The 15540-nt window shown below is 46.1% G+C and overlaps 1 protein-coding gene across 3 annotated transcripts; it reads right to left on the bottom strand.

Moving 5' to 3' along the window:
* Window positions 1–3862: 3862 nt before the first annotated feature.
* Window positions 3863–11960, bottom strand: LOC101561236 (rhox homeobox family member 1). Of its 3 annotated transcripts, none has more exons than XM_023706028.1 (4): window positions 11829–11960; window positions 8185–8639; window positions 5822–5906; window positions 3882–4016 (listed from the first exon to the last, which is right to left on the bottom strand). In XM_023706028.1, the coding sequence occupies exons 2-4, from the start codon at window positions 8604–8606 to the stop codon at window positions 3897–3899; spliced, it is 627 nt and encodes a 208-aa protein (XP_023561796.1). In that variant the 5' UTR covers window positions 8607–8639; window positions 11829–11960; the 3' UTR covers window positions 3882–3896. The 3 variants fall into 3 exon arrangements, with proteins under 3 accessions (XP_023561798.1, XP_023561796.1, XP_023561797.1); XM_023706029.1 differs by having other exon boundaries at window positions 5822–5867; XM_023706030.1 differs by lacking the exon at window positions 5822–5906 and having other exon boundaries at window positions 3863–4016.
* Window positions 11961–15540: the final 3580 nt, after the last annotated feature.

Below are 15540 nucleotides of genomic sequence, written 5' to 3'. Positions count from 1 at the left end.
TATATGAAACTATAGTATGGCAGTTTTCTGTCAAAGCCTTTCTGTTAGAAATTTTCCCAGAAGCTTGGTGTGGTGTGGCACACCAATAATGGCAGCACTAAGGAGGCGGAGACAAGATGTTCACCTCAAGATAGGGACCAGCAGGGCAAGTCTGAGGCCAGCTGGAAATACATAGGAAAGTGCTATCTTGAAGGAAAGAGAAAGGGGAAAGAGGGGGAGGGGAAGTGAGGAGAGAGAGAGAGGGAGAGAAGGAGAGAGAGGGAGAGAGGGAGAGAGGGAGAAAAGAAAGAATTCTCCAAAATTATCACCCCTACTCATGTAATTTTTCTGAATCCTGTTAAGAACCTCGCCCACCACCACTTTACATAAAATATATCCTCTTGATCCACTCTTCCCATTTAACATTATTTCACAAAGCTTTTCTTAAGAGAAAAAAAAACCCTGATGTTTCACAATAAAATGCCTTATTTCTTAAGAAAAGCTCAGAGTCCAACAAGCCTGTGATACACTAGAGTTAGAATTTGGGGTTTCTAAAATAATTTTATTGAGAAACAAATAGCAATGAGACAGTTTCAAAACTGATTACAAGCACAGCTTCAAGAATTAATACCTTGCATATTGTTGTCTTCTTAGTGGTTATTCATTGTACAAGATGCAGACATGATATCCTGTCCACAAACAGTACTAGTACAAATCCTTCTATTCACTGAATTAAGAGAAAGTAGCTGTATATCTATCCTATTTTGAATATACAGATACAAGATGGTCCTTCATTTGTGTTCCCCTTTTTGTTTAGTTTTGTCAGAGATGGGTATTCCATTGCCATTTAAATATCGTAGGTGTGTGAATTCAGCAAAATATTCCAATATGGTCCAGTAGCCTGTAATAGTAGTGGGTTATCCACAGGACTGGCAATGTCAGAAGTTGTTGACTTGAGCCTTTTACAGCTCAGCACATTAATATGGCTTTACTTTTCTTACCTTGTTTTTATACTTTTCTGCTTGATGGTTAAGACCAAGATGAAGCAAGACCTGTATAACAAGAAATGTAGCTTTTGTATCTGACAAGGTCAGTCAGATCCCCTCAGGATTTACCCTGAAACCCTGTATGGCAGTTTGTAGATGCTTTGTGAGTGTCAGCCATGTGGATGAGTCACGGCCATTGCTTGACCAATTTGCTTAGAGTTAGAATTTTGAAACACACCTCAAAAATGCCTGCAAATCTTCTAATCATCATTCAGCATTAAGATGCCCTTTAAATACAATTTGCACTTCATGCTTACAGCGATCATTCACCACAGATGACTGGACTGACTTAAGACTGACTAATTTAAGCAACTGGACGGTGAGAGGATTCCAAAAGTCTCTTCTTGGGGCAAATTCCTGGGCATGGGAGGTGGGAACACAGGCACTAAGGATACAGTATTTTTGTGGGCTGCAACTTTCCCTGGAGTGCATTAGGCCCAGCCATTAAGAAAGTATGGGCCTTTTCAGGTAATTTTGTTTCCCCTGCAGTGCTGAGCCCAGGAGACAACTTTTGCTGGAGGGGATGGCTTTCCTGAAAAAGCATCAGAAAAGTCATGATGTAGAGGTAAGGAAGTGAATGCACAGCTACGAAGTCAGGTGGAAGGACATGAGCAGCGTACATGTCTCGCCATGCATAAGATTCCTGAGGTGCTTGGCCTGGCAGAGTACACATATAGTGTCAGCACTCAAGAGGCTGAGGCAGGAAGACCTTCAGTTCTAGACCAGCCCGCACTTCAAACTTGGCTCAGCAACAGCCTGAATGACATAGAAAGACCCTGTCACAAACCATACACAAAATAACATAGGAGAGCTGCAGGGCAGGGTCCACAGACTGCCACCATGGAGGGAAGCTCTCAGCTCTGTAAGGAGATGCGGGAGGTGGGGCCTGTGGTTCAGAAAGCACACTCAGTCGCTTGGAAGGAGGGGGAAACTGCCTGAAGCTCCCAGCCCTGCAAGTCCAGACATGAGAACACTGAGCACATACAGGGGAGCCTGACTGCTTATCCTAAAGGTAAAATGACTGCAGGGTGGGGCAGGCATGAGAGCCTGGAGGCATCAGCTCCTTCTAGGAGAGTCCTGTGGGTAATGGAGGAGGCAGTAAGTGCTGAAGAGCTGAAAAGGACCAGTATGTGTGTCCCAGGGCAGATGATCAAGGGTGCAGGGCAGGGCATAGTCACAAACAGATGGCCTTGCTCACAGTGCATTCTGTTTTTTTCCAGCCAACCCAGGACCCAGCTCTAGGCTTGCATTCCTTCATCTATTCAATGAAGAAAGGCCTGAGGTGGGAGCACAAGCTTGTAATCCTAACACTTGGGAGGCTGAAGCAAGAGGGTCTCTGTGAGTTCCAGGCCAGCGTGGTTCATGGTGAGTTGAAGACCACCATGCACTTCATGGACAGAATGTGTCAGATAAAAGGAAATGAAGAGAGCATACTGGATGTTCTCCAATGTCCTTTATGCTACAGAATGACTCTAGTGGTCTCTTCACTTCAGCCAAGTACCTCCCAAGAGAAACATGTTCCTCTGCCAAAAGCCTTCTACTGAGAACACATAAAGAATTTTTTAAAAAATCAGGCCCCCAAAATCCAAAGACCCAATGCAAACATAGGGATCTGAGATGAATATATACTTCTCAGATGAAGAAATACAAATGGCAAGTAAATATATGAAAATGCTCAATGTAATTGTCCATTTGAGGAATGCAAATTAAAACAACACTGAGATTCCTTCTCACCCCAGAAGGAATAGTTATCATCAAGGAGTAATGCTATCAACTATCAACCAGTAAGTAATGCTACAGGACCGGTGGGGATAAAGGAACCTTTCTTCTTTGTTGGTGGGAGAGCAGGCTAGTACAACCACTATGGAAATCAGTGTGGAAATTCCTCAGAAAGCTGGGATTGGAGGTCCTATTCATCCAGGCTCTATGAACAAGATGTACAACAATGTACAGAGAGAAAGTCAGAAGGCTGAGCAGTCCTTAGGCAGGTAGGTTGTTAAATGATGAATAGCTATACAGCAAGGGAACTTAAATTAGAAACCCACCACGTAAATTCCAGGGCCAGGGGCTTTGTGAAGGAGAGCTACATCTTCCCCTGTCCTTGGCTCTGTTTACATCACAGGTGCAAAGAACCTTCCATCCTGAGAGAGGATCGAACACCCTCAGGGAAGGCGCCTAGCCCACAAATCCTGTGCAGTGCCATTTTTCCCAACACATAGCTCACTGGAAGAGTAGCTCATTGAGCAAGATATTCAAGATCGGCCACCTGAGAAATGGACAGCCAGAGAATCATTCAGAGATCACTGATAGATTTAGGCCCAACAGACCTTTAGGAACAAATAACAAAAGGCCCGCATAACACACAGTCACTCTGCTGACCACTGACAACCATGAGTGATAGATCCAAGAGAAAGACAAGACTGGAAATCAGGAGAGAGTAGAGCATGTGATCCCTGGGACACAGCTTTACCTGCCAACAGCTTCCTACTGTGAGACTGGACATTGGTTGACACTGTGCCTGCCCCACAGCGCATTTGCAGTCACTGTTGTACCTTACCTGTGACTTCTATGCTCACTTCCCTTCAGGAATGTGGAGGTGAGGAATCCATGGTGGATGATAAAGGAGAGAAAACTGAACATTAGTATTAATATTAATATTACAGGACACCTCATCATCACTCCTCTGAAATGACATTTTATCCAACTGTAACTCACCACACAAACAACAGGAAGGCAAGTCAGTTCAGACATCACAATTTTATTGCAAATGTGCTACCGAGGTAAGTACACAGAGAAGAAGTATGTTTGGCCCTGGGATTCACGGCAACACAGAACTCTAGCCACGATCTGCTTCTTCACAAGGACAGCATCCTAGAACAGCTCTGCCTCCGCATCCATGAGAATGCGGTCCAGGGAATCAGGTGGTACATTCCTGAGCAGTGCTTTCCTCTGATTTTTCCTATACTTGGCTCTCCGATTGTTAAACCAAACCTGAAGTCAGAGGGGAAAGTAGACAGGGTTAAGAGATAGAAGCGTTATCATAAAGGAAAAACACACCCTGTAAGTTCCTATGCAGCTGACTCCTAGGTTTCATGAGAGAAACTATTTTTTCAGACTGAAAGACCTTAGAAGGCTGGGATATTGATGAGGGAATAGAGCCCTGCTGCCCAGGCTCAGGAGTTCCGTCCACTGCACCAGAAAATGAAACTAATTTTAGGAAAGAAACGGACACCTCCTCTTTCACACCCTTAGTAGGATGTACATCAAATTATGTCAGAAACATGTCCCCAAAATAAAGGGTATACCACAAAATTGCTCCACCAATTCCTCCACTTGCATATAGAACCCTGTAAGACAAAAGCAAACCTGTCTATGCTAGAGCACTCTCAAAGAACATTCATGTAGGAATTTAATGGCGAAGCTTTAAGCCATCTTTTGAATGTCTGCAGTTTTTCTCTGTCATTTGCACCCTACTTCCTTTAAGGGAAAGTCATTCCATACCACTGTTTTTGCTTATTTCACACTTTAGGCTAATTTCCAAAATCATCCACTTTCTGTCTATGTGAAGAAAGTTTTCACATGGATACTGCACTATATGCAGACAAATTTAAAGAGTGAGTTTCTAATCTCTCCATGACCTCAATATACCTTATAAAGAAAAGAAAACCAAATAAATCACCTTTCACTCTAACTTCCTTATCAGAATTATATGTCCACTCCCTGCTAGGAGAGTCTTTCTCTGAGCATTCAGTCCTCTTCCTAATATCTATGAATTTATGTTTGGGGAAAAAATCAGTGGTAGAGCCCTGGACCCTGACCTGTGATATCCTAGGTTCTATGCCAGCACCAAAAACAAGACCAAAACAGAACATGACACAGCCAAAGAAAAGACTTGAATACATGGATGCTTACCAAAGATCTTAGGCTATGTTTCAAATAGTGCCCTACATCAGAACGATCTTTTAACCTTGTTTTTCCCTGCACCCATTTGGAGACTTTCACGGTCAGAGCCCCAGCAGGATGCACATGGTCGTGTACCTTGAAGCCCTCCAGACCTCCAATGAAGGGATCGATACTTAGTGAACAAAGACATGTAGACATTTCTCATTTAACGCCTGAGGTCTTTTGCTGAGACTAGGTTTTTCAATGAAGTGGTCGCTAAGCACGTAATTTGATAACCTGTGTACAGTAAAATTTTCAGAGCAAAGGAAGCTCCAATGGGATGCCTTTGCTTGTATGCACATAAATGTTCATGCAGTAACATATAACAGAACACACCATTACAGAAATGCAGAGTACACTCAGCAAGTGCGACAGTCCACTGTGTACGGGGTACTGGTAGAAGAATAAAAGTAAATATCAGTAAACAAAATGTAGAAAACTATACTAAAGTAAGAGATGCCTTAAGTCAAAACATGACACCTCATGCAAAAGTCAGGTCACTCAATAGGTAGGTCATTAAATAAGGAATATCTGTACACATATTTATGTATTAAGGCTGTGCCTAATTATACCTTTCCATTTTATAAGCATATATATTTCATTGTTCACACATAATAAGATGGGACTTGAGGTTTTGTTGTCCCTTATGAAAGCATGTTCCCTCTGTAAAGGAAAAACCACCACAAGCCCACGGTGACCCAATCCATTTTCCCTCTTCCTAATGCAAATCTTGCTTGTCACAGTAAGACAGGAGAAGAAACAAGACCAGGTCCACAGTGCCAGGACCCAGCGCTGCCCTGAGGCAGGATGGAGAGCGACTGTGACGTCCTCTGGCTTGTGTGGGACTCACTGACCTGCACTCTGGACTCTGGTACGTTCAGGTCTCTTGCAAGCTTCCATCTGTGGAGAGAAAACAGCAGATGCTCCACGGTGAGTGACCTGGATGGAGGATGCAGAGCTCCAGGACTGGAGTAGTACATGCACATTCTGTGCTGGGCTGGGACCTGCACTCAGCCCTCCAGGGCCCACGGATCCTTTTCTGTTTCCCTGAGAATACGGCTCCCATCGGTCATGGTCTGACCTCCTCCCAGTACCTAAGCTCATGTACAAGGTATTTGGATATGTTATTTTGAAAATATAAAATGAATGTAGCACGCTATGATACAAATAGTAGTTTTATTTTATGTAAGAGAGATAAGGGCCTGCCTGGCTGGTGCAGGGTACTGAGTTTGATCTCCATTCCCCCCCCCCCCGAAGAAAAATTAAATACATCAAAGAAAATCTCCAAACAAGTTTTTAGGAAAATAACAATAGTTACTATATTGCCTAATCTTATCTTTAGTCTTTTTACCTGAGAGCACAAGATATGGGCAAAAAAAATCTCCAAATGACATTAACACAAGTTCTCCCTAATGACCTGATAGAAAGTGGTAGCATATTAGCCACAAGAATGGCGAAGCTAAGGACTGACAATAACAAGTGTTGGCAAGGATATGAAATAATTGGAACTCTCATGAACTATTGTTGCATGTACAAGTTGATGCAACCTTTCTGCAAAAATGTTTGTTGATGTCTGCAAAATCTGAATGTATGCATTTCTTATAATTCAGCAATTTTACTTCTATGACTATAACAGACATGGATGCACATATTTAATAAATGACTGGTAAAGGGCAATTAAAGAAGCTTTTATAGTGCCAGTACTATGCATCTCTATCATAGATATCATCTCTATCTCATATATATATACATTTATATATATGAGAGTTGTCACTTTGTAAAAAATTGATCATCTGTATTCTTAAGCTTTTCCTATTATACTTTTTAAAGCTACATATCAAAATAAAATTTTACACAGAAAAAAAAAGTGGTAGCATAACTACCTTGGAGACTTTTCAGTTCCCTTCCTTCCTCTCCCCTTTCCCTCTTCGTACATGCTCTTTTCTTATCATCAGGAACCCTTTAGCACAAAAGTATCCCATTCTACAGACTCTGAACCAAGGAAACTTATTTGAAACAGAAGTCATGAATTCAAGAAGTACAAAATCAAAGCCAGTGACAAATGTAACCATTTCTGTCAGTCAGCAGACTCAGTGCAGACAGTCAAAACAAACCAACAAAATGTGAGAAAAGATTTGCAAAGCATGCCTGATACAGACACAGAAATAGGTTTCCCAAATCAGCAAGCAAACCTCGCCAGCCATCTCAGTGAGACATTTGTCTAAAGAAGGGATAGAGATGACCAGGAAGCTGGAGAAGACACAAACACTGCAAATGAGCAGCCAATAGCGCACATCACCCCACAGGGATATGAAACACACTCACATCTCAACCACTCACAGCCTGGGAAATAACAAGTGTGCTGAGCACAGGGAGAATCTGCAACGCTCGGTCCCTCTGAGGAGTAATGGCAGTATTCTTGTGTCTCTTGCAAACAGTCTGCTGATCCTCAAAGCATAAACACTGAGTAGTATGGTGCAATGATGCCATTTCTTAGGAGGCCCCCTGGGCCCTGAAACCCTGCATGTTCCCCGCTATGTGTCAGGCATGTTCACAGCAGCACTATGCCCGAAAGCAACCTCTCCACAGATGACAGAGCCACAAGGGTTCTCTGTGCAAGGGAAAATCAATGGGCCTTAAAAAGTAAGGAACATCTGACAGCTGCTGCAGCATGGATGCACGGGGAGGATGCCTGAAGCCCCTAAGCCAGGCACAACAACACTAACTGGCTAACATGCCACCTAGATCTGCTTCCCATACACTTCCCTCTCAGAGTATGAACAGAAAATCCTATGTGGTGAGAACTGAGGCCTTGAGGGACATGGGCGGTCTTTCATGTGTGGCCTGATTTTGTAAGATGACACGCGCTCTGGAGATCTGATGGATAGCTCGGTGAACATAGCTAGCACTGCGCACAGCTCTGCACTTACGTGAAAATATGTAATACCGCTGACACCTGGCCTCAAATTCTGGCAGCAACGTCTACTGAGTGCATCTCACACCACAGAACAAAGAAGCAGACATCAACCCATTTCTGCACTGGATTCCCACGTTCTGACTGTTGTCCAACTCCAGAGCCAACGTACCCAGCACAAAGGCATTTACCTGAGTGCTGTCGGATCAAGATGGGAAAGAGGGCATCTGGAGATAGAGAACACTCCTGCAAGTGCCCCCGCACCCAGCTAAAGCCCGTGTGCACCCCGAGGCAGCAGCTCACCTCGTTAGTACATCCGGGTACTGAGTTTCTTGGAAAACACTTTCCATTTCCTGCACCTGCCACCGCATGAAGCTAAACTGCATTCGCTGCCGCCTGGGTCGGCCTCGCCTTCGGCCCCTGGCATCTGCAGTATCCTGTTGGGCCTGGGAGAGCTGCTCAGGCTGCTGGTCAACGTGATTCTCCTCGTGGTGGATAGGGGCAATTCCATGGCGCATGTTTACCCCTAGGTTCAGGGTTTCGCCACCATCCTCCTCCAGGATGGCCTCGGATTGACCGTCTGCCCCAATGCCAGGAATTCCCTCAGTGAAGAGGCGAACCTCGGCTGCTGCGGGGACACCCTGTGCAGGACCCGCACTGGCTTCCAGTTGCCAGAGCTCTAGGTTCAGGGACAGCAGACCATGGGGGTAGCGTTCCTCTTCCATGGCTACCAGGGACCAAAGGCCACAAGGTCTTCTCTGTAAATTCAAGCACAAGCACAATACGTCTCAGAAACTGTGTGGCGGTAAATGGGTGGAGCCTGGGGTTGCGATTGGTTACAGCAATGCTGAACCCCACTTGGTGGGCTTGAGTCCACAGGAGCCCTCCTGACCTCTCTATTGGCTCTCTGCTTACACCCAGGCTACTATGCATGGGGCTACAATGTAGCAGCCCTGACGGGGCCTGGGCGGAAAAAGAGCCCAGGGCTGCTAAAAAAAGGTCCTGATACTACACATACAGAGCATGAGAGCGCGTCGTGCCCTTCACTTCCTAACTGCACTCCATGGATTGCAGAGATGACTGAGGAAAGGGCTGCGTTGGCGTCCAACCTGTTTTAGAAAGGAGGTGAAGGGCGGAGAACTCACCCTGAGCCCGCCTCACCCGTGGGCAGGCTTGCAGGGAGTCCAGCCCACCCCACACTTCCTACGAGGTTTTGCATCTTATAATGTATTCCTACCTTGGCCTAACTACCTCCATCTTGAGGTGTCCCGTGCACCTGAGTCATGAGGATGGTACTTGCCCTGCTGCTAGAGAAATGAGAACACTGAAATCCCCAGATGTTCTGACCCTGAGCCAGCGAGACCCATGACAGTGCTGATAACAGCCTGCCTTAGGCACACACACCCAAGAGAAAGGTAGTTTCATCTCCACTCTCCACACTTAGGTGACCAGAAATGGTGCAGATTGTGTCTGCAAATAACACTGGGTGCCTTGAGATCCCCTCTTTTGTCTGTGTTGTGTCGTCCACTTAGAACTCCATCATGCATTGTGTCCCTTCTCTCTGCTTGTGTGATTAGCCCCGAAAGCTGCACAGCCTGGGGAGACAAGCTGACAGCCTGAAGTACACTGTCCTGGGGAAAGACTGTGGGCTCTTCAAGGAGCATCACAGAAAGAGAAGCCCACGTCCTCACACTAAGTGCAGACTCTGATAGCTCCTGGAAGGTGGATGGTTGGTGCTGCTCTCAGCAAGAGAGTACAAGGACACTAAAGGTTGGAAAGCATGCCGGCCATGTGTGATTAGCCCATGCAGAAGCAGGGCCCATGTGGACCAGGTCTTTGGCCACTGTGACACTAACCAGGGCAACAGTGTGGGCAGAGTGAGCAAGGACATTATTGCCAGCTGGGCGATGCAACTGGGGATGCACCAGCTCTCATCCCGGGTCCCTGATACTGGTGGGTCAAGCTATCTGCCAGTTATTGCCAGTAGCACTTCCGCTTGACCTGTAGCCTTCACTGGGTGACACTGCCACACAAAGGGGGCTGGGCCTGCTGCACTATGGTAGTGGGCATTGTGTGAACCCCCTGAACCCTGTAATCTTCAAAAGTACAATACAAACCATGTGATGCATCAGCTGAGCCAAGAGTGCGTTTTCCTGCACAGGCAGTCCTTTGTTCTCACTGTGCCGATTGCCTGGTTAGGGCAGGGCTTGGAATTTGCCCCAGAAGACCCTTAGAAGGCTGCAAGCTCCCACTTCCACCTGGTAGGCTGAAAGCCCTCTTTCATTTTGATTTTTAAGTTGAAGACAGGGTGTCACTATGTTGTCCAGGATGAACTTGAATTTTCCAGGTAGCCCAGGCTGGCCTCAAACTAGCTGTCCTCCTGCCTCAGCCTCCTATGCACCCAGTTACAATTGTGGGGCCCCTTCTAAAATATGTTCTTAGATCTTTGGACCTAGGGTTACATTTATGAACACCCATAACAACAGGAGAAAAAACACTTTCTTTTTCTTTTCTTTTCTTTCTTTCTTTTTTTTTTTTTTTTTTTTTGTATTTTAGAGAAGTGTCTACTTAGGGTGTTCAGGGTCTCACTACTAGATCTGACTCAGACTCGTAGTGATCCGCCTGTTTGCAGCCTCCCAAGAGCTGGGATTACAGGCGCAGGCCACCACACCCAGTCTCAACTGCTGTCTCAGTGCACCCTGGGGTCGGGGCCAGCAGGGCAGGCCCCAGGCCCAGGGATCAAACCCCCAGCCCCGGTGCCTGTTTGCAGGTGCTTTAATCCGCTGAACTATTTGGCCGGCCCTTAAGGTTGAGATGGATTTTCTTTTTTTGACTGGCTCATGCTGCCTTAAGGGTGGGTCTGGTAAGGCATGCAGAGCTGGGAATCGAACTGGGGTATCCTGCACCTGACTGCATTTGCATGAGCAGGCGCTTAAATAACTGAGTTAACTGGCAGGCTCCCTACACTTTATTTCTTGAAATTCCTTTTCTGTGAATCTGTCTAGGTGCCCTATGTGACCATCAGGCAAAACCATCCATTGCAGCCTTCAGCAAGAGTGGGATCATTCCTTCCAGGCAGAGCTCTTGCAAAGGAGCAGCCCCACTTTATACCTCTCAGATTCCCAGTGAGGGTACACATGCTCCTGTGACCAAATTCGGAAAGCCCTCTGAGCTCCATTGCAACTGGGCCGGGATGTGTGGGTTTCAGACTCTGTGACCGCAGGGTCTCATTTTTGCACAGCTCCCAGGTTGCTCTTCATTCCTCAGGGGAGCTCTGCTCATGTTTCTCTTGCTATTCCAGGAATCTTGTTGGGCTGGTTGGTCCAAGTCCTCCATGAGCACAGATCTCTCTTAATAATTTTCCACACTCTGAGCTGCACCCTGGTCCTGAGCTCTGAGTACCCACCCATCCATACTGTGTGCAGGGGAGCTCAGTCTCTGCCTCTCTGCATGAACCCATTGCTCTGCTTCCTACAGACAGCAGCCCCTCTACCCTGTGGTTGCATAGACCTCAGAAGTTCCCGGTGTCTGGGACAAATGGGAGGCTGGGCCACAGCTCTCCTCAGTCCTCAGGGAAGCCCTGCTGTTGTCCTTTTCCCCTCTGACTATGCTTAACTTGATATTCTCTTTGGATACAGTCTGCTTTGCCATCTCTAACACTGATAGTTATGTTTTAAATCAAGTGATGAATAAACATGCAGCCTTCACACTAATCTATGTCCCGAGTGCACTTTTAATTTTTAATTTGGAGATAGAATGCAGCTACGTCACTAAATTACCCAGGATAGCCTCAAATGTGCTCTCCTGACTCAGCTTCCCACAGTGTAGGTGTCACCAACTCAATGACAATCATTTTCACTCTGACATACTTGGGAGCTGAGACTTGGCCAAAATCAGATTCATCATGAGACTCTAGCTCTCTCACCCAGGACCCCAGGGACACTCACGTGAATGCTTTTCTTCACTTCTAACCCACTCTCTGATTTGGGAGCCTTCGACACACCAGCGGCCCAAAGCTTTGCTGCCGGCAGACTCCGGGGACAGCAGGGACTTCACTTTATGATTTCCAGTACAGCCTCTGAGGCCGAGCTATTGCCCCAGGCCTCCTTTAAGAGGCATGTCTTAGTCCCAGAAGGCCCTTCCTGGCTCTCTGCCTGGAGACTCTTTAGGCTAGAACATGGTGTCCCTTGGTTTCTGTGAGGCCTTTCTCTTCCACATAATCCTCCACGTTGCATGGGACCTTCTCGGCTGACTGCACCTCCTTTGGTCCTCTCCTGACTGTGCTTTGCCATCTCTGTCTACCTCTTTCTTTGGAGCTTGACTTTCCCGGGAATGTCTTGGATGTTCACTGGCCCCTGTGCCAAATGCAAGGTCTTCCAGGTTGGCTACTCTATGGTGGCTGCCTTCTCGCTGGTTCTGCTGCTGCCTCCTTCACTGATACGGTAACCCTGCCTTCATTTGCCTGGTTCGTTGAACATGGGCCACGTGAGGTCCGCCATCCCTGTATGCTGTCCCTGCCAGATATTTCCCTTCCCACCTCAGCTGCTCTGCTGTCTTCACCACTTTCCTGTAGGCCCTGTAACCCACTGGGGGCTCTGGAGGAAAGGAGGGTCCCTATACAGCAAAGCCCTGAAGGGGGAATGGGAGAAGGCTGATTGGAAGTAGCCGGAGACTACTCTATCACTGTGGGCTCTGGAGACATTCTGATGGCTGCAAGATGTCACCACAGTCCTTTCCCCCACAATACAGACAGAGCCTTGTAAGAGTCCACATGAAGGTGGAAAAAAGATTTCACAGTCTTCTCCAAGATGCTATGAGAAAGATAGATAGATAGATAGATAGATAGATAGATAGATAGATAGATAGATATAGAGATATAGAGATAGATAGATAGATGATAGATAGATAGATAGATAGATAGATAGATAGATAGATGATAGATAGATAGATAGATAGATAGATAGATAGACATGGTGTGTGTTTGAACTTTTAAAAAATACTTATTACTGTAAATGAGGTATAGCTAAGAAAGAATGAACAAGCATACTGCTAGGTTTGGGATGATGAATGTTTTGATTGCTCACAATGTGCCTGTTACCAGGCATGGTAGCGCATGCCTGTAATCCCAGCACTGGGGAGACTCAAAACAGGAGGATCACCATGAGTCCAAGTTGTGTAGTGAGACCCTGTATCAAATACATTAAAAAATGTGCCTTTTGCTCTCAATTTTTTTGGACACTCTCAGATGATTTCTTCCCCTTTGGTTGATCCAAAACATGCAGCAATTTCCTTCAAATGGAAACTTATTGTAGGGGAGATATCTCAGCAGCATAAGTGCCCGGCTACAAGGGCAAGGTCCGCAGCTGAGTCTCTGGTACCAAAAAAAGAAAAAGAAAAAGAAAAGAAAACTCATAGTGTGTCTTCATGCACATCACTCACCAGCTCTCTGGCCATGTGGCTCTGCTTGTCCCCAAAGTGAAGATAGTCTGACAAGATAAAAATTTGAATACATTCAGGACACTAAGGCTGCCCTAACTTCACAACTAAAGACACCAAAGACGAGTGTCAGAATTGCTTCAGAAAGCACAGAGAATGATGATATTCATGAGCTCAAAGCAAGGGGGAGCATTTTGTGGGTGACTGACGGCAATGTGTATTTTGTCCCAATACATTTTACATATATACATATATATATATACATATATATTTATTTATTTATTATATAATGGATGTATGTGTTCACATTACTGACATAAAAAATTAGAATGAAAGATACAATATATCTATGTGTGCCTCTCCATTTTATGTATAAATGGATGTGACATAGCACATGCCTGTGATCCCACCTCTTGGGAAGCTGAGGCAAGAAGATCACTGGGAGTTGGATACCCTCCTAGGCTACAAAGTGAGTTGAAAGTGAACAAGAAATGCATAGCAAAATCATTTCTCAAAAACACAACATAAATGTATAAACAAATAAATAGATATGATGATATCACACCTGTGCATAGTATCAAATAATGAATTAAAAGGACCCCTAAGGAATTCTATTCACCTTGGTTTAGAAATATATGATCAATTCTGCACATGGAATAATCCATAAATGACAAGGTCTTGAGAAAGCAACCCAAATGCACTTCGAGGTCATGGGACCTGAACAGCTATCACTTCTGAGCTCCATGTGAAAGGAGGAATGAAGAGGAGAGTGAATACAGAGATGAGTGGGAAGCCACTCTGGGCTTGGTATTGCTTAGCTCCACTGACTGAGGTCACAGAGTGCTGCAGGTGCACCAGTCCTGAGGAAGGAGAGGTATTCAGCTTCTGAGCTGGGGGGCCTGTGAGGATTTGGTGCTGGTTGGGGATGAGACAGAAAGGAGAAGCAGGCTCTCTGGGCTCCCAGGGATGGCTTTCCTGTGGTTCTTTTGGGGCAGTAGGACCTAGACCCCCAGAAGCTCCCCTAGAACCCTCTTTGCTCCCCAGCCAGGAGGACGCTGAGCAGACCTGGAGCACAGTAGGTGGCTGTGCACCTGCCTCCTTCCCCTTGACCAGGAGCAGCCTCTCAGGGAGCTGGTCTCCCAGTGCAGAGTCACCATTGGCCTCCTCAGAGTGGGTAAGACCCAGCCCTGTGTTCACACAGTGTCCTCTCACCAGGGCCCTGCCCCGGCCTTTCTTGCACTCACTTCAGTTTCCCAAATGACAGCATGGAGGTGAGGGCACATGGGTGGGTTTTCAGTGAGAGGGAATGAATGAAGGGCCATTTAAACTCAGCATGGCTCTTAGAAGACTGATGTCTCAGGACACTAGATGGTGGCTCAGCAAAGTCCTCTACTGACAGGAGACCTCATCACGATTTGGCTGAAATGACATCCTCAGTGCATTTTATCCATCTGTAGCTAAGGCCACAAGCAAAGGAAAATAAGTAAGTTCACAATTCACCACTTTGTTGCAAATATAGATGCTACGAAGGTACCCACACAGGGGCAAAACATGCTTGGCCCTGGGATTCGCAGCACACAAAGCTCCAACCACCTTCTACTTCTTCATGAAGGACAGCATCCTAGAACAGCTCTGCCTCCGCATCCATGAGAATGTGGTCCAGGGAATCAGGTGGAGCAGTGCTTTCCTCTGATTTTTATGTACTTGGCTCTCCGATCGTTAAACCAAACCTGAGGCCAGAGGGGAAATCAGAGAGGGTTAGGAGACAGAAGTTCACTATGGGGAGCCGCTGAAGCTGGAAATTGGTCATATGTGTGAGAGCATGGGAGACTAGGAGAGCATAAAGCAGTACAACCACCTAAGTCTTCAGGAAAGCATCCTACCCAGATTATTTCAGTCATTATTCTCTGGGCAACCTATTTCTCATGAAACTAACTTTGCAAGAGTACACATACGGGCCCCTGCTGTGTTGTTCAGTCCTCTTGCCCACCAGGATAGAGGCCTCCAGCTGTCCTCAGCTTTTGACTCTTGACTTCGTTTCCTAAAAGGTTGTATTTGCTCTGAAAATGAAGACTCGCTGATAGAGGTGGTCACATCTTTCCCATCCCTTAGGAGGTCTTGAGGATGGGGGTGCACAGGCTCAGGCAGCAGGTAACACAAACTCCAGCTCTGAGCCTGGCACCCAGAAAAGTCTTAGAGGGTCACTGAGGAAAGTTCCCACTT

The sequence above is a fragment of the Octodon degus genome, unplaced genomic scaffold (genome assembly GCF_000260255.1).
Source record: "Octodon degus isolate 3935 unplaced genomic scaffold, OctDeg1.0 scaffold00236, whole genome shotgun sequence".
NCBI classification, from domain to species: Eukaryota; Metazoa; Chordata; class Mammalia; order Rodentia; family Octodontidae; genus Octodon; species Octodon degus.
The sequence above is the reverse complement of the archived record's forward strand: the minus strand, read 5'-3'. Positions and strand labels throughout refer to the sequence as shown.